The sequence below is a fragment of the Phyllostomus hastatus genome, unplaced genomic scaffold (assembly GCF_019186645.2).
Source record: "Phyllostomus hastatus isolate PE091 unplaced genomic scaffold, TTU_PhHast_1.1 phas_scaffold_182, whole genome shotgun sequence".
NCBI lineage: Eukaryota > Metazoa > Chordata > Mammalia > Chiroptera > Phyllostomidae > Phyllostomus > Phyllostomus hastatus.
In genome coordinates this window covers 30,840,151-30,863,649 of record NW_025334013.1, presented here as the reverse complement: position 1 = coordinate 30,863,649, position 23,499 = coordinate 30,840,151, and the positions used below count along the sequence as shown (strand labels likewise).

General features: G+C 41.0%; 2 protein-coding genes across 11 annotated transcripts in view; both read left to right on the top strand.

Annotated features, from left to right (window-relative positions):
- The first annotated feature begins 79 nt into the window (after positions 1-79).
- On the top strand, positions 80-3,511 carry CCDC163 (coiled-coil domain containing 163). 9 transcript variants are annotated; one of them, XM_045859259.1, is made up of 11 exons: positions 100-169; positions 336-525; positions 642-675; positions 860-1,047; positions 1,181-1,262; positions 1,426-1,612; positions 1,721-1,788; positions 2,083-2,150; positions 2,448-2,536; positions 2,834-2,961; positions 3,214-3,511. In XM_045859259.1, exons 2-11 carry the CDS (start codon positions 448-450, stop codon positions 3,330-3,332), a joined length of 1,041 nt encoding a protein of 346 aa, XP_045715215.1. In that variant the 5' UTR covers positions 100-169; positions 336-447; the 3' UTR covers positions 3,333-3,511. The 9 variants fall into 9 exon arrangements, with proteins under 9 accessions (XP_045715220.1, XP_045715218.1, XP_045715217.1 ...); XM_045859264.1 differs by having other exon boundaries at positions 80-525; positions 645-675; positions 914-1,047; XM_045859262.1 differs by having other exon boundaries at positions 80-525; positions 645-675; positions 863-1,047.
- Positions 3,512-7,475: 3,964 nt separating this feature from the next.
- TESK2 (testis associated actin remodelling kinase 2) overlaps positions 7,476-23,499 on the top strand; it is a 115,827-nt gene continuing 99,803 nt past the window's right edge. For both annotated transcript variants that reach the window (XM_045858644.1, XM_045858642.1), the window contains exon 1: positions 7,476-7,789. The gene's annotated coding sequence lies outside the window, so the exon portion shown is untranslated. The remainder of the gene's footprint in view (positions 7,790-23,499) is intronic.

The following is a 23,499-nucleotide window of genomic DNA, read 5'->3' as shown; positions in this document are numbered from 1 at the left end:
GGAAACGTAGTTCTGTAGCCAGATTCAAGGGTTGTCCCCGCGAGAAGCGAACTCCGTTTCCCAAGTGGCGCTGCGGCAATTAGTCGAAAGTCGGTCTTTCCGGGTCTGCTGGAGGCTTTGAACCCGGAGGCGGCAGTAGTACTGGCATAGGTTCAATGTGATGGGGACAGTATCCTGTGTTTGAGGAGGTCCCGACCAAGATTCGGCACCTTCAACTCCCTCCTGATGTGTCCACATCAGGGTATCCTGTTTCCCCCCCAGTTCCCCAAGAACGCCTTTCCCCTGTCTAGTCCCAGAGGCGCAGTTTTGGTTTGATATTGCGTCCTTATCCTTAGTATTCACTATTTCAATCTGATATTGTGGCCTTTCCTGTGCTGTGCGTCGGTTACCCCGTGCTGGGAGAGTAAAGGCACAAGACGCCAGGGAAACAGCCCCCCGCTGCAGGCTATGAGTAAGAGTCTGAGCTGGTCCGAGCAGCTCGACGCGCTTCTCAGTGCTACTGATGGAAATGTGGCCAGGATTAAGGTAAGGGGAAGTGAGGACCCCGGTTTGGGAATGTGGGATAAAGGACTCCGATATCATTGAACATGCACTTAATTAATTAATTAATTAATTTATTTATTTATTTATTTATTTTGTAGCAGAGGTTGTATCCCCCTGGAGTCTCTGCTGCAGGTAAGTATTGCTTCTTTTCCTATCCCCTTTCAGGATCTCTTTTCCCCTTTCAGGAAGATCTCTTTCAGGGTCTTCCTTTTCCAGCACCTGTACCATCCACTCTTCCTTCCAAGTGTCCACATATTTTCTTTCTTGAACAAAGATCTGTACCCTGTCGTCCCACCCCCAAGTCTTCTTTCCTCAGCAGGAGACCTTACTGGAACCTGGATTTCCCCTCATCATTTGCCTCTCCAATCAGGAACCCAAGCTCAACAGCCTTGGGCTCTAGAGACTCCTATTGTGCCGGAGAGACTGAGTTGGGCTGAGGCCCATAGCACATCTCTCAGGGATGAAGTTGCTATTCTCAGATCCCAGCTTCGATCCCAGGCTCAGGTGAGGCTTGAAATCCTAGGCGAAAAAGCCTTCTTTTTCTCCCAGTACGTGTATGTATGATGTTGTGTGAGAAGGGTACCAAGGTTGGGGAAGCCCCTTACCCAGTAGCTCATGTGGTTTTCTGCCTGGGTAGGTGACTGAGGCACTAAGGCAAGCTGTGCAGGGCCTGGTGGAAGAGCAAGAGCAGCAGAAGTACCAAATTTGTGCCCTGGAAGGTATCTGCCCAATTTATTTCTTCATACACAAAGCCTTCTACATATGCAAACAATTTTATTGCACACCTGTTGTGTGTGCATTTGCATCTTGATTTGAAAGTGGAGTCTCTAGGCTCATGTGAAGCTCTTAGAGGAGTTGATCCTCCAACTTGTCCCATTATAGCATCACTAAGGTTGCTGCAGGGGGGCCCAGAGCGGAAGGCTCTTCTTCTGGAGCAACGCCTGGACAGGCTGAGAAGGGAACTGCAGGGTCTTCGAATCCAGGTGCAGGAACAGGCCCAAGCTCAGATACAAGCAGGACCACAAAAGTGCAGTGCTACCAGTGGCCTTCACCAAGAGCTGCAGAATGAGTAAGTGATGGGCAAGACTTCCCCTTCAGGACTTTGAATTCCTGGTACTCTGGTAGCCTCCTCTGGGCTTGTTGATTGGCTTTAGATGGACTGCTGTCATCCCTGTAGGAGGCAACTGCTATGGGAGGAGTCAGAGATTTTGAGGGAGGAACTGAAGTTGCTGCGGGACCAGCTGAGTAAGTAAAAGACTGGAAGAGGGTATGAGTTCACCTGTTCCCTTTTCTGGAAAACCTTCTTTGCCTCCCAGTAAGTGGCCATAGCTCTAACTGCTTGAGCTGCTTAGCAGTCTGGCGAAGTATTTGGTCTTGCCTCTAAAGGTATGAGTCTACTCTCCCTAGTCAGCTTGGAAGCTTCCTCTTATCTGGACCAGCATGCTTATATCTCAGTTCAGCACCAGATTGGGCACAAGGCAGGGAGGGGGAAGGAAAGAAGTTGGAGAACAGCTTTCTTACATTTTCTCTCATCTGCAGCCCAGCATCAGGAGCTGATGCTGAAACAGATGGCTGAGGGGCGGCAAGCTCAAGCCCGCAGCTGGAAGGTAGGACCAGTGTTGGACCTATCCCTTCAAATCTCCCTGTGAAGGCTCCTTCCTTTCTCTGTCCTGTTCTGCAGGCAGGCCAGGATACCCTCTCCTACCCCTATCTCTTTCTCTTCCCTGTGATGACTCCACCTCCCTTCAAAACCCTTCTTCCCAAGCCCTCTGTTCCAGGCCATGAGAAACTGTCCTTGCCACTAAGGGTTCCATGTGTGTTGAAGAGGCCCATTATGGAGAGGCGGGGAGTGTTTCTCCTGGAGAGGGAGAGGTTTGGTTCTACCTGGCATCATAATCTGGCAGATGTTGGAGCAGTTGCAGAGTGGCCAGGAGGGCAAGGAGGCTGCCAGGATAGAGGCCCAGGATGCCCGGCGGGACCAGGACCTCCTCAGGTCAGGGAGTGTGAATGCCTGTGGCAGTGGAAGGGATTTGTTTCACAGAGGCCAGGCATTGGGGTCCAAAGTTTAGCTATCCTATATATGACTTGGGCCAGTAGGGGCAGTAGGAGTATTTGGGATATAGTCCATAAGGGAACTACTGAGCATTCTTTATGTGATATGGAGTCATTGAGTATCTTTATGCGTTTGGAGGATAAAGTTCTGGCCTCAGAAGGAGGACAGTTCTATGCTGGAAGGGCCCCCTTGACCCACCATCACCATTTCTGCCTCTGATTTTGTTTCCCTTTCCAGGACTTCCGTCCACGTCCTCCAGTCTAAGCTACCCCTAGCTGCCACCTTTGCCACATCTCTTCCTTCATCTAGCTCTGAAGCCATTCGTGAAAACAGTAACAGTAGCTGGGAACTTTTAAGGAAGCTAGGTGAGGTTAAGGGCAGGGAGTCCAGTTCTGGGGGAGGCTAAATCTGAATGGTGCCCAAATGCCACCTGAGTAATTGGCACCAGGTAGAATGGGGTCTCTGCCTCTTTGTGAGTCCATCAACCACTTTTGCTACTTATCCCAAGTCAGGTCTGTATTTCTCTCCGTATCAGACAGGTCCAGGGCTTAGTTCTGTGTATCACAGTGTTTGCTGATTTTTTTTTTTCCACCTCTTTTTCTTTTCTCTCCTCTTAGATCTCCAGAAGAGCACTCTTTCTAACCTGGGACCCAGCAACTTTCAGCTTCAGGCCCAGAGCATTGAGCAGGAGGACCTGTCCTTTAATGGCCCCAAGATACTCCTGAGTGACCTGTAAGGACTTGGAAGAGTAGTAAGATAAAGACTTCTTTGCTCACCTTCCCCTCCAGAAACAAGGCCTTGTTTCTGGGCTCCCTGCCCTTCCCCTCTTGATCCAGCTGGTATCTGCCCTCCCTAGTGAGGCTTGTCACTGCTTGTTCACCTGCCCACCAACTGCAGTAAAATGGTTTAACTCTCCCTGATGTGTTTTCTGTGAATCCACATCCACATGGGATAGACTCAGCTGTACCTTTTCTTCCTGTAACATGATTGCTTCTTGCCACTGCTTTGTCTGAAATCTAAGTTAAAGACATTTGTAACTGTACCTTCTGAGTTCAAACTCTGTGCTCAGTGAAACTTGGACAGAGGTGGGAGCTCCCATTCTGGTGGGTAGAATGAGGTAGGACAAAGCTCTGGGGCAGTACTGCTGTGGGAACACAGAAGCAGGCAAGACACTCTGGTTGGCCATGGGTGTGGGCAGTAGGAGGCTTTCTCTTCTTGTCTCCAGCTTCTGCTCTTGAGGCTCACTCCTGCCCTTTCACACCTCCTCATTCTTAGCAGCCCAGCCTACATTTCTGTAGCAGTCTACTCCCTGGTCATTCTTCTTTCAATCTCTCTGCCTCTAATCCAGTGGCTTTCAGAATTTTTCGACTGTAACCTCCAGTAAGAAATAGTTTACATTATAGCTTAGTAAGTACATATGTGTATATTTATTAACTGAAACAAATTTAATGATTTAATACTTACGCTTACTAGGAGTGATGCACTTTGGTATTTCCCATTTCATTAAAAAAATGCTTTGTGGCTACTGGTTCCGATCCTTACACCATTGGGTTGCTCTTTGGAAGATATATCTTCCTAGGTAGACTAAGGGAAGCATTACTTTCTTTTTACCTGGGCTTTGTATTCTAGATAGGATTTTGGTAGTAACAGTATTGCACTGAAGCTTCATGAGATCTCTTCCATGGCTGAATGTAGCCAAAAGATAATGCCATTAATCAAAGTGGATGTTTATTGAGCATAATACATACCAGTTCTGGTATATATTTGCCTTGAGCTAAGGTGTGCAATGGGCTCATTTAAAGGTCACAGCTCTTAGCTCAGTCCAGTTGGGAAGAGGAGACGGTTATTTGAAGTAAAAGCATCATAAAAGGCTGATGGCAGGAACTACTGCCTTTATGGGGTGCATTCAAGGCCTTGGCATAACAGATCATAGAGAGTGACCTTTGACACCTGAATAAAGCAATCCTTGGTTCTTACCTTTCAGCATTAGGGAGATTGCTGAGAGTGGAATTGTAGAGACCAGGCCTAGGACAAACAGAACCTGTTTACTTGATCTTAGCTAAAAGGTTGAGAAGTGATCAAACAGCCTGTTAAAAAACAAACAAACAAAAAACTTCCCATCAAGGCTCATCTTTCTGCTGAACCAGGTATATGGAACCCCTAACTTTTATTAATTTATTTTTTAATTAAAACATATTTTAGAGAGAGGAAGGGAGGGAGACAGAGAGGGAGATAAACATTGATGTGGGAGAGAAACATTGATGTGAGAAAGAAACATCAATTGGTTGCCTCTGATATGTGTCCCATCTGGGGCTGAACCAGCAACCCGAGCATGTGCTCTGACCAGGAATCTAACTGGCAACTTTTTGCTTTGTGAGATGATACCCAACCAACTGAGTCACCTGGTCAGGGTAGGAACACCTGACTTTTAAATCTTTTATTAGTCAGGTCATACATCTGGCATGGTGGCATCATTCAATTCTACTTGCTACCAGTACTCTACTTACTCATTAACTACTTTGTATTAGAATGTGGGAGACAGGTTTGCAAGGGTGCCAAAGCTATAACAGCAGAAACATTTAATGACTATGTGGAACAGTGGTATTTGAACTGTCACCAGGTGGCAGCACATGACTTGTTTCCAGAAGAATAATACAGAAAAGGCTTTGGGCCAGGGGGACCAGGCTAGGGTGCTCTCTTTTTTCCCTTTAGAGAGCCTGTGAACTAACAATTAGTCTTCCTAAAACTCTCCTGTTGAGGCTTCTGTTCTGCTAGGAATCTTTTATATACAACATAAAAAAAGAAAGGACAAATTTGGCATTGAAGCCCAAGCCACATTCTTTTTTTTTAGATTTTATTTATTTACTTTTAGAGAGAGGGGAAGGGAGGGAGGAAGAGAGGGAGTGAAACATCAGTGTGAGAGAGAAACTGCCATCAGTCGCCTCTTGCACACCCAGAAGTGGGGACCTGGACCACAACCCAGGCATGTGCCCCTGACTGGGAATTGAACCGGCGACCTTTCCATTCACAGGCCACCGCTCAATCCACTGAATCACACCAGCCAAGGCTAATTCACATTTTTAAGTCCTACCACACATCTTTTAAAAACTTTATTGCTACCAGGAATGTATACCACCTATATCCTTATCCATGGGGAGTATGTTCCAAGACCCCAAGTAGATGCCTGAAATTACAGAGTACTGAATCCCATATATACTATGTTTTTTACATAGTGTACCTACATACATACTATTTTTTACATACATACCTATAATAAAAAACTTTAGAAATCAGGCACAGTAAGATTTTCAACTAAAAATAAAGTAGAATAATGACAATATACAGTAATTAAAATTATGTGAATGTGGTCCCTCTCAAAATATTGTGATGTATTCACATTTTTTGTGAGATGATGAAATGCCTATGTGAAGAGATGAAAAGAGGTGAATGAGACATTAAGAGTTAGTTTACCTGAATGCAAGCAATGGCAACATGACAGTTGGAGTAGCTACTAAGTGACCAGCCAGCAGGTGGGTAGCATATACAGCATGGATATGCTGGACAAAAAGGGGTGGTTCACATTCCAGGTGGGATGTAGTGGGACTACACGAGATTTCATCATGCTATACAGAATGGCTGCAATGTAAAATCATGAGTTGTTTATTTCTGGAATTCAGACTGCAATTGACCATGGGTAACTGAAAACTACAGAAAGTGAAACCGAGGATAATGGTGGACTACTTATTCAAATTCCACTCATCTTGACAGCGAGTCTAAATATGTAGGAAAGGTGATCTCTAACCCTAGGGAATGCCAGTGCAAGAAGGCCCATATTCCACTGTTTCTTTGCCTGTTCTTGCCTTCCATTTTTTTAATTATGTATTTTTAGAGAGGGTAAGGGAGGGAGAAAGGGGGGCAGAAAAACATCAATGTATTGTTGCTCTGGTTTGTCCCCCACCGTGGACCTGGCTGGCAACCCAGGCATGTGCTCTGACATGGAATCCAACTGGGGACCCTTTGGTTTGCGGGTGGCACTCAATCCACTCAGCCAAAACGCTAGGGCCCCTTCTAGAAGCCCTAGACCTGTTGTAGTCTGCTCAGTCATAAGATTGAGGGCCTGAGGTCCAGGCATATGAAGAAAGCATGAAGAAATATGTGCCTGTTGAATAGCTGAATAGAATTTTATTCTCTGCCCAGCTCTTTCAAAATCCTGTTTTCAAGCCAGCTAAAGTGTTACTTCCTTCAAGAAGCCTTCACCAGAACTAATCTCTTAGCCTAGCTTAATTACTCCGTCAGCATTTGGTTTAACCCTACGCACTGCTGCTACTATCTTAAGTCGTTGATACAGTTAATTGTTTATGTAACAGTTTTCCTCAGCCAGTATACTGAGATCCTGAAGGACACTGCGTTCACAGGACTTGTCCATAAATAGATAGTCTTACTTAACTATACCTTCACCACCCCAAAAGCCGCGCTAGTCTAATCCATTTCCTTCTGGGTTTGTCAATTACTACTAGTTTATATGTTTGGAGTTTTGATTGGTCCATTTTGTGTTTACTGTCCCGCCTTCTGCGAGGCTCCTGGACTTGGGGTTCCACCAGGTGCAATAGCTCAGCCTCTGTACCTCCTTTCCAACACACTGCCTCTTCTGTTTTTACCCTCACTTCCTTCCTATTGGTTTCCTTCGTCCTCTAGAATTGGCGCCTAGGGCTGTTGATTGGCTTTTCTGGACGCCCATCGTGCCCACCCTCATACCACGTGGCATTCCTGACTCTAATTGGGCAATTCCATCAGCTTGCTGATTAATAATTGACTAGTGGGAGGGCTCAAGGAGGGCAATGCTCACTGAAGCCCCGCCCCGTCTCCTCCGACCCGTCGTTTCAGTTGCTGGCGGCAGGGGACTCCAGCTGGTCTTCCATCTGCTCTCTCTGGCTCGCGGGCCAGATCGTCTTGGTCCCGCCAAACGGGCCAGGAGGAGTGGTCCCGAGTGCCGGGCCATGGCAGTGGACTCCTGGCTCTCCGCTGCTGCTTGCCCCGCGGAATCGCTGGCTTCTGTGCGAAGGACCCCCACCACCTCCGCAGGCTAAGAGCCACTGCCGCCTCAGAGCTGTGAGAGCTACTATGCTCCCTCTTTGCCGCCGCTTCCCCTTCTCACTCGCCCAGGCACCCCTCTGGCTGCTCGGTCCACCTCAGGTAACGCCGAGAGAGCGCGTGGGGCGCAAATCTGGGGCGCTCCAGCCGTGCGCGCGGCCGCTACACCCCACTCGGCTCCGGAGCACTGGCGCTCGAGTCTCTCGGCGCCGATGGGACCTTTTCACTTCCCAGAGGCGCTCCTCTCAGCGGTTGGGGACGTCCCTCGACCCCTTCCCCTTCCCATCTCACTTTCCTCAAGGTCCCGCGACAACCCCCACCCCAACCGCCTCATCTTCTCAGCCCTGGAGGCCTGCAACCCGTTAGAAGTTCCTTCAAATCGTGGACCTGGCCCCTGACTCCTTTCAGGGACTTTCCTCACTTCAGAAACTCAGGAATCCTTAATTTCCTCAGAGAACCGTTTCTGAGACCTCCAACTCCACTCTGAGAGCCTCCTCGTCTCATTACACCCTCCTCCCTCAGAGATTTTGGCCTCCCTCACTTCACTCCCCTCAAACTTACCTTCCCTGGAAACACCCTCTTCTACCCTGGAAAGAAAATTCCCTCCACTCAGACACTCCTGCCTCCCTCTCCTCTTTTTCCTCCCTGTGTCCTTTTTCACTTCCCTCCTCTTCCCTCCTCTGCCTTTTATCCTTTGCTTTGGAGACTCTGGACTAAGCCAGTATTCAGGTTTAGCTAGAAGTGGTATTCCGGTTTGTCTGATTTAAAAACCTTTCAATTTATACCGCTGAGAAAACCTTGCTGAAGAATTTGGACTTTATTCTTTAGGTATGGGGAGGCATTGCAGATTTTGTAAGTAGGAGTTTGGTATGATTGATTATCTCTGATGAAAATGTGGAGGAAGAATCGAAAGTGAAGACGACGGTGTAGTGGCAGAAAGCCTAGGTAGGCAGGAACCCAGTGTGCTAATCTGGATCAGAGGGAATGAGCTGGGGTAGTGGTAGAAAAATGAAGAGAATGCCATGCAATTCTATGAGAGTTCAAAATAGAGTTGACAGAATTAGTGGGAGGTTTCTGACTTGGCTGATGGGGTGGACTGGTAGTGTTACTGGTATGTTACTGGTAGTTGAAGTGGGTAACAAACAATTTTGAGGGAAGATAATGAATTTGGTTTTAGACAAGTTCAGTTTGAGTTGCTTTTTACATATTACTGTGGGTAACTGGAAATTTTGGTCTGAAAATTGGGAGAAAGGTTAGAACTGAATATGTAAATTTGAGGGATCAACAGAGAATACTGACGTCTTAGTATGGATGGTAATAGTGAAAGAAGAGAAGAAAAGGGCTGCGGACCAGAAGGAACATTATTGTTTGAAGGGTAATAGACACTGAGAAGGAGAGGTTAAAGGATTGGGACGAGAACTAGAACAGAATGGCATTGTAATAGAAGCCAGAGGAAGAGAGAATTTCAAGAAGGGAGGGGGTAACCATCAGTGTCAGGTGCTCCAGAGGTCAAGTAGAATGAGGATTAGGAAGAAACCACTGAATTTAGCAATTAGGAGATCACTTGTTCCTTTTGAAAGGCACGTTAGATAGCATGGTGGTGGCAATGATAGCAGTAGTCAGATGATGATGGATTGAGGAGTAAGTGGGAAGCAGTGAATAAAGTTAACAAGTGTGGTTGTGGAGGAGAGTGGATGATTGTGAAACATCTTTATTGAGGATATATTATATGCCAGGTACTATAAAGGTGTTTTATAGATCACAACAGCCTTGTGACTTAGGAATCAGTATCCCTCTTACAGTTGAGAAGACTACAGGCAAGAATTTTTATATATACAGGGTACAGCACAAATAACGCCCCTTTTTATTACAAACTTTGTTACAAAATTATAAGCATGTAATTCTGTAACATAACAATATCCCATCATACTCAAGCACACCATGTGACATTTTAGGTGAAATATTCAAATTAAAACTATAAATTATTACACCCATATTACCTTCCAACAACACTCAAGCAGGTGTTAACTTCTGCCAGACCCTGTATATTTTTATTCATTGATTTGAGAGAGAGAGAGAGAGAGAGAGAGAAAGAGAGAAACATTGACTCGTTCCATTTGCCTTGACTTAATGGGGATGGTGATCTAACCAATTGAGCTACCCCACCAGGGCCTACACAAGAATTTGAATAAGGTCTGTCTAGCTCTGAAGCCTCTGTTCTTTCCACTATGGCACATGTGTTTTTTTCTTTTTAGTATGGGTGAAACCATTTTTTAAGTTGAGGGAAAATTTACCTAGGAAATATGTTGGGCATTTTATTCTTTGACACCAAAAGGATAGAAGTCAAGGTGGATAATGAGGTGATTGATGAAGGGAAAGAAGGTGAGGGAGCTTGACAGATGGCCATATTTTTTTGAAGTGATCAGTTTTCTGTGAAGTCAGTTATCTCTGGAGATGGAATGTACTATGGTGAGTTTCTGATTTGAGTATTATGGTTATGACCATGGAAACCTTCAATGCAAAATTAAAGAGGAATGGATCAAGGAGTTAAAAATAAAAGATTGCTGACCACCTTGAGGGGCCAGTAGAAACAGAAATAATACATTTGTAATAGGGCTTGGATTTTACACTTTCTCCAGCAGCCTAAGAGCAAGAGGGCAAAAAAAGATGGTTAGGTTTTTCCAGAATTGGAATTTACAAGAAAAAATGATAAAATGGAGAGTAACCGCACACTGCTAGTGACAGTGTGAGAGATATGCTGGGCCCCGAGGGTCCAAGTTGGGATTATAAGAAGTAAAACCTTCAGAGGTGCTGGTGTACTTAGAGAATAAGGACACAAACAGAAATGTGGTTGAAGATGAGGTCTTTCTGTGGAATACAGAGTTTATTATTTCAAGGTAGAAACAAAGAACGGGGTGTAACAAAGAATAACAGTGCTGTTAAAGGTGATAGAAGTATAGTTTATTAAAGTAGTGGAAGGTTAAGGGGCTAAATATGTTGGATATGTCTTCAGTATGAATGTCATAGTTACCCAATATGCTAGCAGGAAATGGAACAGAGGAGATAATAGATCCTATAGCTGGGGCTGCCCAGAACTGAGGGACTCAAAACTGAGCTGGAGGTTCCTTGGTACTTGCTAGATAGTCGTACTAGGTGGTACAGCTGTTTGTGTGTGAATTAATGTTGAGATCCTCAGATACTTGGTGCCTTAGATGTATGCATTATTCTCTCATGCAAGTGTATATGTGAGATGGTTTCAAACACAAATCCTTTGTGATTTGGCAAAGATGGGCCTGTTTAATTCTGTTTAAAAGTATGTTTTGAGAGGCTAGGGACTCACCACCTAAGGTTCCTCAATAATGTTTTGTACTTATGTTAATTGTAAACAGAAAACTTTGTATTTATATGTACTCATTCCCTATTTTAGAGTAGAAAGCCAACTTGCTTAATGTTTTTTCCCCCATGTGAAAGTGTTTATAGATATGTTCTTAGTATCATACACTTTATTGTTCTGCCAAATGAATATTGTGCTAGAATTTGAAACCTGTGATAAGGACTTTTGTGAGAATTTCATCTCCTTTCAGTAAATGAAGCCCAATCATTACATTGTATAGTGTGGGGGATAGTGAATGTTTTGGATCAACAATGAGTATTATACTATTTTCCAAGTCATCATATGGAGATGACTTCAGCATGGTCACATAAGTGTTGTTTTTGCTGAGCATTCAGAGGCAGTGGTTGTTTCAGAAAAGAGCCTACTTGTGATAATTTTTAAGTCTTCCATGACTGAAAACTTCTGAAAAGTAGTGTTATACAAGGAAAACCAATGGAAATCCTAACTATAATGAACCCTTGTTAGCTATATGATTGTAGGCAAACTTCTTACCCTCTGTGAGCTTTAGTATTTTTTAAAACTTAATCTTTGACTAGGAAATACATTCAAATAGTTAAATAAATCTTTTCATATTCATGTTTTATATAAGCAGTGAAAGTGTCGCTCCTAGGCCTATCCCTCATCCTCGTAGTTCCATGTCCACTCCCAATCACTTTTACTAGTTTTTTCCTTTCTTTTTTAATTTAAAAAATCATTGACTTTTAGAGGGAAACATCCATTTGTTGTTCCACTTATTTATGCATTGATTGATTCTTGCATGTGCCTTGACCAGGGATTGAACCCATAAACTTGTGTATCAGGATGCATCAGGATGGTGTATCAGGATGATGCTCTAACCACATGAGCTACCAGGCCAGGACACTAGTTTCTTTATGTTCTTTTAGACTTTCTTTAGGCAAATGCTTATGTACTATTGTATTTTTCCCACTTTTCATGCAAAAGTTAGCCCATGGTTCCCCACTATTCTGCACCTTCTCCCTCTCTTATCCCCATACTGCTTTTTTATTTAATGTATCTTTAATATATCTTAGAAAACTTTCCTGATCAGTATACAGAGAGCTTCTCCTAAAAAAGCAAAACCAAACCAAACCAAAAAAACACCTAAATAATATTCCATTTAATGGATGTATCATAATTAACTATTTCCTTCTTGTTGGACATTTGTGTTGCTTCTAGGGTTTGATGTAAGTAATTTTATAACAAAAACCCTTGAACACATGTCATTTTACATGTGTGTAAGGGTATTTGTGGGATATATATGCAGAAAGTAGGCTTTCTAAGCCAAAGGATATCTGTACATATATAACTATGAAATATATTGCCAAATTGCTTTTCTTAGTGATTGTTCCAACATACATTGCCTGTTCATATAATATTAGCTGTATCACAGCTAATACTTTCATGATACTTACTATGCGCCAGACACTATTCTAAGTGCTTGGTATACGTTACCTCATTTAATCTTAATAACATCCTTTTGAGGTAGGTACTATTATTATCTCCATTTTTCAGATGAATAATTGAGGAATAGGGAATTTAAGTGATTTGCCCAAATCACACAGTTAATGTGGCAGAAATTCAAGTTAAGCACTCTGGCTCCGGGGTCACTGTTGTTAATATTGTGCTTTGCTGTTATCCAACTTGAAATTTTGCCAATCTGATAGAGAAAAATGATACCTCTGAGTAGTTTAAAAAAATTATTTTACTGTCAACTATCATTTTATGATGAGTCACTCATTTTCTTTTTCTGTAAACTATCTGTTTAAATTCTTTACCTTTTTTTCTCTTGGGTCATGCATAGCTCTCTTTCCTATTGATTTCTAGGTCTCTCTTTAACTATGATACATATCATACATATAAGATAATTTTTTTTGTCTGTGGCATTGCAAATATTGTTTCCATTTTGATATTGTCTTCTGACTTCTTTTATTTTATTCCTATGTAGAACTTTTAGATTTTTATGGAGACAGACTTTTCAGTCTTTTCCTTTTGGATTTTGAGGCATAGTTAGAAAGGCCTTCTCCATTTGAATCCTTAATTTTGTAATCTATCCAATAGGAATGAGAAATTGGAATTATTGTGAAGGTCAAAGTGCTTTGTCACCTGTAAACTGTAAATTATGTAATACGGTGTTATTTATGAATTTGTCTTCTGAAAAGTTGTATAGAGGCTGTCATCTCTTTTGCTGCATTGTATATAATAGAATGACATAATTTGCCTTCTGCAATGTGGGAAACTAAGGTGTTATTGGTCTTGTGGTCAGTGGTTTCCTTGGACAATTTGCATGGGGTCATTTTCAAAAGTAGGAACTGGAATCCTGAAGTATTTTTGCATACTTTAGTCTTGTCCTTTGTATTAGGTATAATTAGAATCAGACAAAAAGTTCTCAGAAATTCTTTTGCTCTCACATGGTTCACTAATTTGCACATTATTTACTTTGAGTGTTGTATTTCTATTGATGGGTAGAAACTTGTAATTTGGAAGGACTCCTTACAATTTTTGTGATTATAAAATTAATGCATGTTGATTAAGAAAGAATTGGGAAATAGAGTTGATTTTAAAGGAGGTGAAATTTTTCAGATCTTCCCAAGATTTGAAGAGTTAATAGCCATTGTTAACATTTTAGGTTATATCCTCTCAGATTCTTCTTGTGTGTGTGTCTGTATTGTCATCACCAACTTTCTAGGGCACAGGTGGCAAACACAAGGCCCAAGGGACATCCTGGCCCTCCACCTTGTTTTATCTGGCCCAGCACCTTGTTTCTACCTGGCGGTAGCAGGTAAAAAAATAATATTATGACTTTAGTATAATTCGTTTATTTTTTCTAGTGTATAATTTTACATAATTATAATAAATAATTAAAATTATTTATTTTTTATATTTGCCTCTCTCCATTAACATGCATCATAAATTTCATCTTTTGTAGTCTAAGCTATTATGGGAAGAATAAAAGGATGGATTTTAGTTGTAACAATTTTCTAAAAGATTTTATTTATTTAATTTTAGAGAGGGGGAAGAGAGGGAAAAAGAGGGAAAGAAACATTGATGTGTGAGAGATACATCTATCAGATGCCCCTTGCATGCCCCCAACAGGGGACCTGGGCCTACATCCCCGGCATGCGCCCTCACCAGAAACCAGACCGGCAATGTTTTGGTTTGTAGGCCAGCAATCAATCCACTGAGCCACACCAACTAGGGCAGTTCTAACCTTTCAAATCTTTACTTTTTAAACAAAAATAATGTGTGATCATTGTTAAAAACAAATGCACAAAAATGTATTCCATAAAAAATGAGTGTTTCATATAATCACTTCCTCTACCAAGATGACAGCTTAGTACTATATGTATTCCTCTGCATTGCTTTCTAGGCATATACTAATGTTTACTAGTATTATATTTAAAAAAATAAAAGATCACACTATATATTCTATTTTTTGCTACTTGCCGTTGTTACTTAACAGTGAAATTTGGACATCTTTCAGTTAGTATGTATAGAATTTATCTCATTCCTTTAATGACTATAATGTTAAATTATATGGGTGTGCAATTGATGAACATTTGGATTGTTTCCAGTTTTTTTCTGCTACAACATGCAAGTTAATATTCTTGTGCATTTATCTTTGTGTGCTTATTATAATGGTCATTTTTATTAGCTGTAACATATTCTGTTTAGTGGAAATAATACATCGGAGAAAGAAGTTTGAATAAAAATATTTTTTGATAAGTTCATGTTATTATTTTGTTTTCCCTTTTATCAGATTCCTTCTTTGACCTTTGTAATATGAACTCTAGAACAGCCTACCCTAATCCCAGGAACCTAACTTCCTCTTTCCTCTCAATTTCTTTTTTCCACACTCTCTGGTACAGCCTTCTAACTTACTATATCAGAAAAAGAGGTGAGTTGCCTATCTGATCTTATTGGCCATGTTCAGGTCTTCTTGAAATCAAATAGGAAAATTTATCCAAAGAAACATTATCCTGAAAATTCATACATCCCCCTAGTACTTTAGTATCTAAGCTTATTCGAAGAGGTCCAATATTCACAGGTGGCAAACACAAGGCCTGTGGGCCGAATCTGGCCCTCCACCTTGTTTTATCTGACCCAGTACCTTGTTTCTACCTGGTGGCAGCGCGGAGCTCTCGCTTAACTGTTAAGGAGTAGTTACATTTATACAGTCTTAAAATTACATTCAGCCCTTTGAAGGCAACCACGAGGCTGATGTGACCCCTGGTTAAAGTGAATTTGACACCCCTCTAGTGTCAAGTTTCATGTTTCAGCATACAAAGTTGTAGATACACTTAGTGTACTTAGAAGGTCACAATGTTTTTTTATATCCAATAAGAGAAATAATGGTCCCACTCAATTCTGTCCTAGTTAGAGCATATACATAATATTGTGTACATTTTCTGCTATTGTGTTTGAGAGGGGCTTTGACAATTTGGAGGGTAATTAAGGCTAAACTTTGATGAAGGTAACCAGGGAGATTTTGATGCCATGTTCCCTGGGAAACCTGAAAGATGCGTATATTTTTGCACTGGAGAAGACAAAGTAACTGAAAAGCTATCATAAACAAGAAAAAAAATCCAGCCTTAATTTGTTGTATACTTTCAGTATCCAGAACTAGGATTAAGGGTGAGGTAGGGGAAGGAGAGGAAGGGGAACTCATTAATTAAATGGTTACTGTGTGTCAGGCACCCTGTCTGGTGCTTTTTTAAAAATATGTTTTATTGATCGTGCTATTACAGTTGTCCCATTTTTTTCTCCCCTTTATTCCCCTATGCCCTGTACCACCCCTCCCACCAGCATTCCCCCACCTTAGTTCATGTCCACAAAGGGTCGTACGTATAAGTTCTTTGGTTTCTCCATTTCCCATACTATTCTTAGCCACAACCCTCCCCTGGCTCTAGCCACCCTGTCTATTTTGTACCTACCATTTATGCTGCTTCTTCTTTTTTTTTAAATGCTTGGTATTTTTTTTTAAAGATTTTATTTATTTATTTTTAGAGAGGGAAGGGAGGGAGAAAGAGAGAGAGAAACATCAATGTGCGGTTGCTGGGGGCCGTGGCCTACAACCCAGACATGTGCTCTGACTGGGAATCGAACCTGTGATGTTTTGGTTCGCAGCCCGCGCTCAATCCACTGAGCTACGCCGCCAGGGCTCATTTATGCTTCTTATTCCCTGTACCTATCCTGCTCCCCACTGATAACCCTCCCTGTGATCTCCATTTCTGTGATTCTGTTCCTTTTCTAGTTTTTTGTTTTTTTCTTTTTAAGGTTCGGTTGTTGATAGTTGTAAGTTTGTTGTCATTTTGCTGTTCATATTTTTGATCTTCTTTTTCTTAGGTAAGTCCTTTTAACATTTGATACAGTAAGGGCTTGGTGATTATGAACTCCTTCAACTGGACCTTGTCTGGGAAGCACTTTATTTGCCTTTCCATTCTAAACGATAGGTTTGCTGGGTAAAGTAATCTTGGATGTAGGTCCTTGCCTTTCAAGACTTTGAATACTTCTTTCCCCTTCTTGCTTGCAAGGTTTCTTTTGAGAAATCAGCTGATAGTCTTATGGGCACTCCTTTGTAGGTAACTGTCTCCTTATATCTTGCTGCTGTTAAGATTCTCTTCTCTTTAATCTTGGGTAGTGTAATTATGATGTGCCTTGGTGTGTGCTTCCTTGAGTCCAACTTCTTTGAGACTGTCAGAACTTCCTGGAAGTCTGTTTCCTCTGCCAGATTAGGGAAGTTCTCCATTATTTTTTCAAACAAGTTTTCATTTCTTGTTCTTCCTCTTCTTCTGGCACCTTTATGATTCAGATGTTGGAACGTTGAAAGTGTCCCAGAGGTTCCTAAGCCTCTCCTTATTTTTGAATTCTTGTTCTTTCATTCTGTTTTGGTTGAATGTTTATTTCTTCCTTCTGCTCCAGATCATTGGAGTCCTGGGTTCTTTCCCTTCACTGTTGGTTCCCTGTACATTTTCCTTTATTTCACTTTTCATAGCTTTACTTCTTCCTCTATTTCGTGACCATACTCAACCATTTCTGTGAGCATCCTGATTACCAATGTTTTGAACTCTGCATCTGATATGTTGGCTGTCTCTGCATTGCTTAGTTCTATTTTTGGAGCTTTGATCTGTTCTTTTATTTGAGCCATATTTTTTTGTCTAGGTGCACCTGTTATGTAGTAAGGGGCGGAGCCATAGGTATTCACCAGGGTGGGGCAACCTATGTCTCTGTGTTGTGGTGCTATATCTGGGGGAGGCATCCCAGAGGGAACATGCCAGTTGCTCAGCTTTCCGCCATCTTTTAGTCACTTCCTCTGCTATCCACAAGCAAATTGGGCGGTTCTGGTGCTGATTCCTGGGTGGGTGGTTTTGTGTATGTTCTAGGAACCTGTGGATCTCTCCAACAAACTCTCTTATGAGTCTGGGAGTTTCTCCTGCTGCCACGGCAATCCCTACATGTTTTTACAGTCAGAAGTTTTGAGGCTTTGTTTCCCTGCACTGGAACCCTGGGTTGTATGGTCTGTCTCGCTCCCTAATTGTTTCTCCCAGTTTATTTGCATGCAAATGTGTGACTGTCTGGTCCTCCAGCCACTGCCTTGCCACAAGTCCTCCCTTTCCTGGCTACCTATCTTCCACCCTTCCTACCGGTCTGGATGAATGGTTCTTCTCTAACTCCTTGGTTGTCAGACTTCCATACAGTTTGATTTTCTGGCAATTCTGGTTATTTTTTGTTTTTAAATTTGTTGTTGTCCTTTTGGGTTGTGCAAGAAGGCAAAGTTTATCTACCTATGCCTCCATCTTGGCTGGAAGTCCTGGTGCTTCATATATGCCTTTTTATCCTTTAATTCCTTAGTATGTTCTCAGTTAATTCTTATAATAACACAATGAGGCATAGTTAATATTTATCTCTATTTTATAGATAAGGGGAGAAGGTAAGTGACATGTTCAAAATTATTTAGGTATTAAGTTGGAATCAGAATTTTTTCAAAGGTTTATTTTATTTATTTTTTAAAAAGATTTTTATTTATTTCTAGAGAGGGAAGGGACGGAGAAAGAGAGAGAGAGAAACATCAATGTGTGGTTGCTGGGGCTCATGGCCTGCAACCCAGACATGTACCCTGACTGGGAATCGAACCTGCGACACTTTGGTTCACAGCCTACGCTCAATTCACTGAGCTACGCCAGTCAGGGCTTATTTTATTTATTTTTAGAGAGAGGGGAAGGGAGGGAGAAAGAGAGGGGAAAAAACATCAGTGTGTGGTTGCCTCTCATGTGACTCCCACTGGAGACCTGAACCCCAACCCAGGTGTGTGCCTTGACTGGGAATCAAACTGGCGACCCTTTGGTTTGCAGCCTACACTCAATCCACTGAGCTACATCAGCCAGGGCTGGAATCAGGATTTTAAAAAATCTGTCTTGTTTCATTTTAGACACACACACACACGTACACACACACACACACACACATTATAATTTTTAGACAGGGGAAGGGAGGGAGAAAGAGAGGGAGAGAAATATCAATGTGTGGTTGCCTCTCACATGCCCTCCACTGGGGACTTGGCCTACAACCCAGGCATGTGCCCTAGACTGGGAATTGAACCAGTGACTCTGGTTCACAGGCCGGCACTCAACCATTGAGCCACACCAGCCAGGGCCATATACACATATTTTAAATACTATATCACAGTCCTGGCTGGTGTAGCTCAGTGGATTGATCACAGGTCTATGAACCAAAGGATGGCAGGTTCGATTCCCAGTCAGGGCACACACCTGGGATGCGGGCCAGGTCCCTAGTAGGGGGCACGTGAGAGGCAACCACACATTGATGTTTCTCTTCCTCTCTCCTTCCCTTCCTCTCTCTCTAAAAAGGAATAAATAAAAATGTTTAAAAGAAATAATATATAACAATATATTATTTTAGAAAAATTGTTTTCTCCCACCTCTGCTCTTTTTTCATAAAATTTTATCCATGTTTCCGTTTCAATATCAGTATCTTTGTCATCACTATATCCTTTTTGGATTATCTAGCAGTTAGCCATGGTATGTCATCTGCTCTTCCATCTAAGCTGTTTGAAATGCAGCATTTTTTGAATATGTATATACTGCTTCATTAGAAATTTTCATTCCAAGCAACAAGTACTTGTACATACAACATGAGGCCAGCTGGTTTTTCCATTTCTAGTATTAGTGTTTGTGAACTCTATGCTTTTTTTGTTGTCTACTATTTTTATTGACAAAAAGTTAACATTTTCTTTTCTGAAGACTGTTTTTGTTTTTGTTATTAGAAAAATGTAACAAACACCCACATATAACAATTACTAACATTTTATAAAATTTGCTACATTTATTTTTCCTGATATATTTTAATGCATATACAAACATTATATTTTACCTCTATTTCTAGGTGCATCTCCAGATAACTCTTATATAATCTTAATATTATTATCATATTTAATAAAATTAATAATTACTCTAATAGTAATCCTTGTTAAGATTTCCCCAGTTGTCTTTTATAACTATTTGTTCAAATCAGGATCCAATCAAATATACTTATTTAATTGTTATAACTCTTAATTCTCCTTCAGAGTCAGGATTTGAACACAGTACTGTGCTTAAGCTTTGTAACATTCAAAACTTTCCAATAATAGAATGGTTGCTGGAATATTAGTGAGCTATTTGTTGTGTAGTAAGTATAGTAGTATAGTAGGCTGAACTGATTCTGGCCTCCATAATATGCAATCCAGTGGATACTTTTCTTCACATTATTTGCTTATTTTGTGGCAGTGTACACTTTTCTTCACATTATTTGGCCACTTTGTGGTAGTTGATATATTTGTTGTTTTCACATTTGGTTTGTGTGACATACTTTCTCTTCCTTTATTCCTACCTCTGTTGTTTCTTTTTCATCCTGTGTATGTTGATGCTCCCTTGGCCTTAAAAATTTTTTTTTCATTTATTCGATTTAGAGAGAGAGGAAAGGGAGGAGGGGGGAGAGAGAGAGAATTGGACCTGAAACCCTGGTCTATTGGGACAATGCTCCAGTCAACTGAGCTGCTTGGCCAGGGCTCTGTTGGCCTCTTATGTAATTTCACCTAAGGACATAGTGGAGGAGACTGGGCTTTGGTATATAGTAGCATCTCAGTAAATATTACCCATTATTCATATTCCCTACTTTGGGAAATTTTAGAATATGTGTAAGTGCTAATGGCTTTCAAGTCTGTACCTCCAGTCTAGTTCTTTCTCCTGAGTTTCAGCGTGGTGTCTCCCAACTGCTTCCTACAAATTGTCAGACTTTTTCTTTCAGGCACTTCAAACTCAGAAGATCAGCAAAGAATTTACATTCTTCACAAATCTGTTCCTTTTGGTGAATACCTAGTCATTTCCCTAATCACTCAAACCAGAAACATGGGAAGGATTCTAGTTAAACTGAGAGTCATCCTAGGTACTTCATGTATCTACTACATCCATTTGCTCATCTTTTTAAAGTCACTTATCTCCTTTCCTAGTTGCCTGTCCTTACTGCCAGTGCCTTAATGAAGCCCTCCTTTTACTTATAATCTGTCATTAGCAATTATCACACTGACTTGTATTCATAGATATACGTGTCTTCCCTGTGAGATTAAGTCCCTGGAGGGTGGAATCATTTTTCATTTGGTTTTCTATGTCCTTCTACAGAGGCAGTACTGTCTTAGTATAGTGATTAAGAGCACAGTGCCTGGCCCTGGCTGGTGTGGCTTAGTGGTTGAGTGCTGGCCTGCGAATCAAAGGGCTGCAGGTTCGATTCCCAGCCTAGGGCACCTGCCTGGGTTGTGGGCCAGTTTCCTGGTGGGGGGCTTGCAAGATGCAACCACACATTGATGTTTCTCTCCTTTTCCCTCTGTAAAAAATACAATAAATTTAAAAATCTAAAGAAAAAATAAAGAATATAGTGCCTGGATCTGAATACTGACTCTATTACTTCTTGGCCAAGAGAGCTTAGACAAGTTAACTAATTCCTTCATGCTTTTTTCCACATTTGTAAAACATATAATATTCTATTTTATAGGGCTTTTATGAATATTAAATATAAAGAATTGGAAAAGTGTGTGGATTATAGTAAATGCTTAGTAAACATAACACCTATCATAATGCCTTGTACCTAGTGGGAACCCAGTTAACATTTGAGTCCATTAATAGAGGGGGGGTTTCTGAATTGGCCAAAAGACTGGACTAGTTAACCTCCCAAGGCCTTTACAGCTTTCAGCCTAAGTTTGCTTTATGTCATGGTCTAGGGCCTGGTGGATTGTAGTTATAATAGGAAATAGAAGATTCTTATCTAAAAGAGAGAATACAATTTTAAGAACTAGCTTTTGATCTGTCTGTCACTAATATATACCATTGTGTATATGTATGGCTAATTAAATAGGGATGCCAGTTTTTATGTTAGATTGCCTTTGGTTTGAATGAAAACTGCAACTCATTATTTCACAGCAGGAAGGTAGGTTCAGGAGTATTGCTTTTATTTTTGAATTAGGCAGTCATTCTGAAATGTGTCTGTATTTGCTATGTTGGTCCATAGAAAGGATAGCAGCTGAACAGACTCGTTATGTAGATTTGCCATGTGGTTGGTCTTGATATGCATAGCTATTGTATTTGTCAATATTCCTTTTCTGGGCTGTATCTTATCCATAACAAATCCTTGTTTAATTTTGAATCAGGGATTTTTTTATGATTATAGAAAGAAAACAAAATATGATTAGGCTATTATATTTGCACTCTTTTTCTACTCTTTATACCTAGGGTGTAAAAGTCCACTGAATTCTCAGAAATCCTTTTTACTCACTTTGGAACTTCATTACCAACTTTGCGCACACATGATTCCATATTTGGATATGTACTGAAAATGTCTGGTTGCTGGCTAAGGCTTTGCCGTATCCTGCTACATGTTGCAGCATTGCAGAATTTTATTTGCATCTACACTACAGTGAAGTTTCATCTACTGTGAAATGTTCCTGTGAAATGAAAAAGAGAGAAACACAAATACTGTACATTAGAATGGAAAAGAAGGAATGATTGGGAGTTGGAATATCTGCCCTGTCAGCTTGGCATCCATTCTATAGGCAATTTGTTTAAAGCAATACTAACTTTTATATCTGTGGAATGTTATTGGATGACTGAAGGCTTTTTGCTTCAGGGGCTGGTGGAGCTGTCATCTGTATACTCTTTGGTCTCTGCTGTTAGGTAGGATGGGGAATAATAGTAGCGTTCTAATTAGCTAATATGTAACTTTTTTTTTTCACAGAAATTTAGCTATGTTTTTGGAGGAGACATTCATAGTGGGAAGGGTTTGGATTTAAAATTACTGGCTATCAATCCTGAGTCTGTCATCAGTTGTTTGAATTTGGACAAATCTTTTAATCTCTCAGTGTCTTAATTTTTTCCTTTTTAAATTGGAGATGATTGCCCTGGCTGGGTAGTTCAGTTTGTACAGCATCATCCCAATGTGCTAAGGTTGTGGGTTTGATTCCCACCTAGGGCACATACAAGAAGCAACTAATGAATGCATAAATAAGTGGAACAACACATTGATGTTTCTCTCTCTCTCCGTCCCACTTCCTCTCTCTTTAAAATCAATAAACATATACTCAGATGGGGACAAAAAATATAAATTAGAGACAATAATATCTACCTTGTAGGGTTGTCATAAAGATTAGAGAAAGCATACACAAAACACTTGGGAGAATGCATGGCTTGTAGTAAATGGTGACTTTAGTTATTATTTCAAGAAATATATCAGACGGGAATATGGTCTAACTGGGAATCCTAAAAAAGTTTCCTTGATTCCCCAGAAAATGATATGTAGAATTCCTACTTTGGAAAGGTAAAATATAACATTAGGTATAGGATAAATCACTAACTTTTTTATTGATAGCTTTCAAATTACTTTCCCCATTCAAAGCTTTTAATTGTATCTTCTTTGTGAAAAATAAATCAGTCCCAATATAAGTGAGATTAGCCTTTGAAAAGGTAAACCTGCCTGTGTAGAAAAGAAAAATAGTTTTGAACTTCCAGGTTTATAAATATTGAAATTGAGAACATAATTACAAAAAAAATGGTTTGTGTCCTGGTAAGCAACATAATTTTGGGATTTTTTTTTATCCTCACCCCAGGACATTTTTTCATTGCTTTTAGAGAGAGAGGAAGGGAGACAGAGAGAGGAATGTCCATGTAAGAGAGAAACATCAACAGGGCACCTTTATCACACACCCCGCCCAGGGGTTGAACTTGCAGCCTGGGCATGTGCCCTGACTGAGGATAGACCCCTTGATCCTTGGGTGCATGAGACAACGCTCGCACCAACAGAGCCACACTGGTTAGTGCAGTTTTGGCACTTTCGAAAGACTACTAAAGGCTATTTCCTAGGTTAAGAACAAAACTGTTTA

Coding starts and splice junctions, on each gene's coding strand:
- CCDC163 (XM_045859258.1), top strand. CDS start 448: ATGAGTAAGAGTCTGAGCTGGTCCGAGCAGCTCGACGCGCTTCTCAGT. Junction 676..859: donor CCCTGGAGTCTCTGCTGCAG/GTAAGTATTGCT, acceptor TTCTTTCCTCAG/CAGGAGACCTTACTGGAACC. Junction 2,537..2,833: donor CGGGACCAGGACCTCCTCAG/GTCAGGGAGTGT, acceptor TTCCCTTTCCAG/GACTTCCGTCCACGTCCTCC.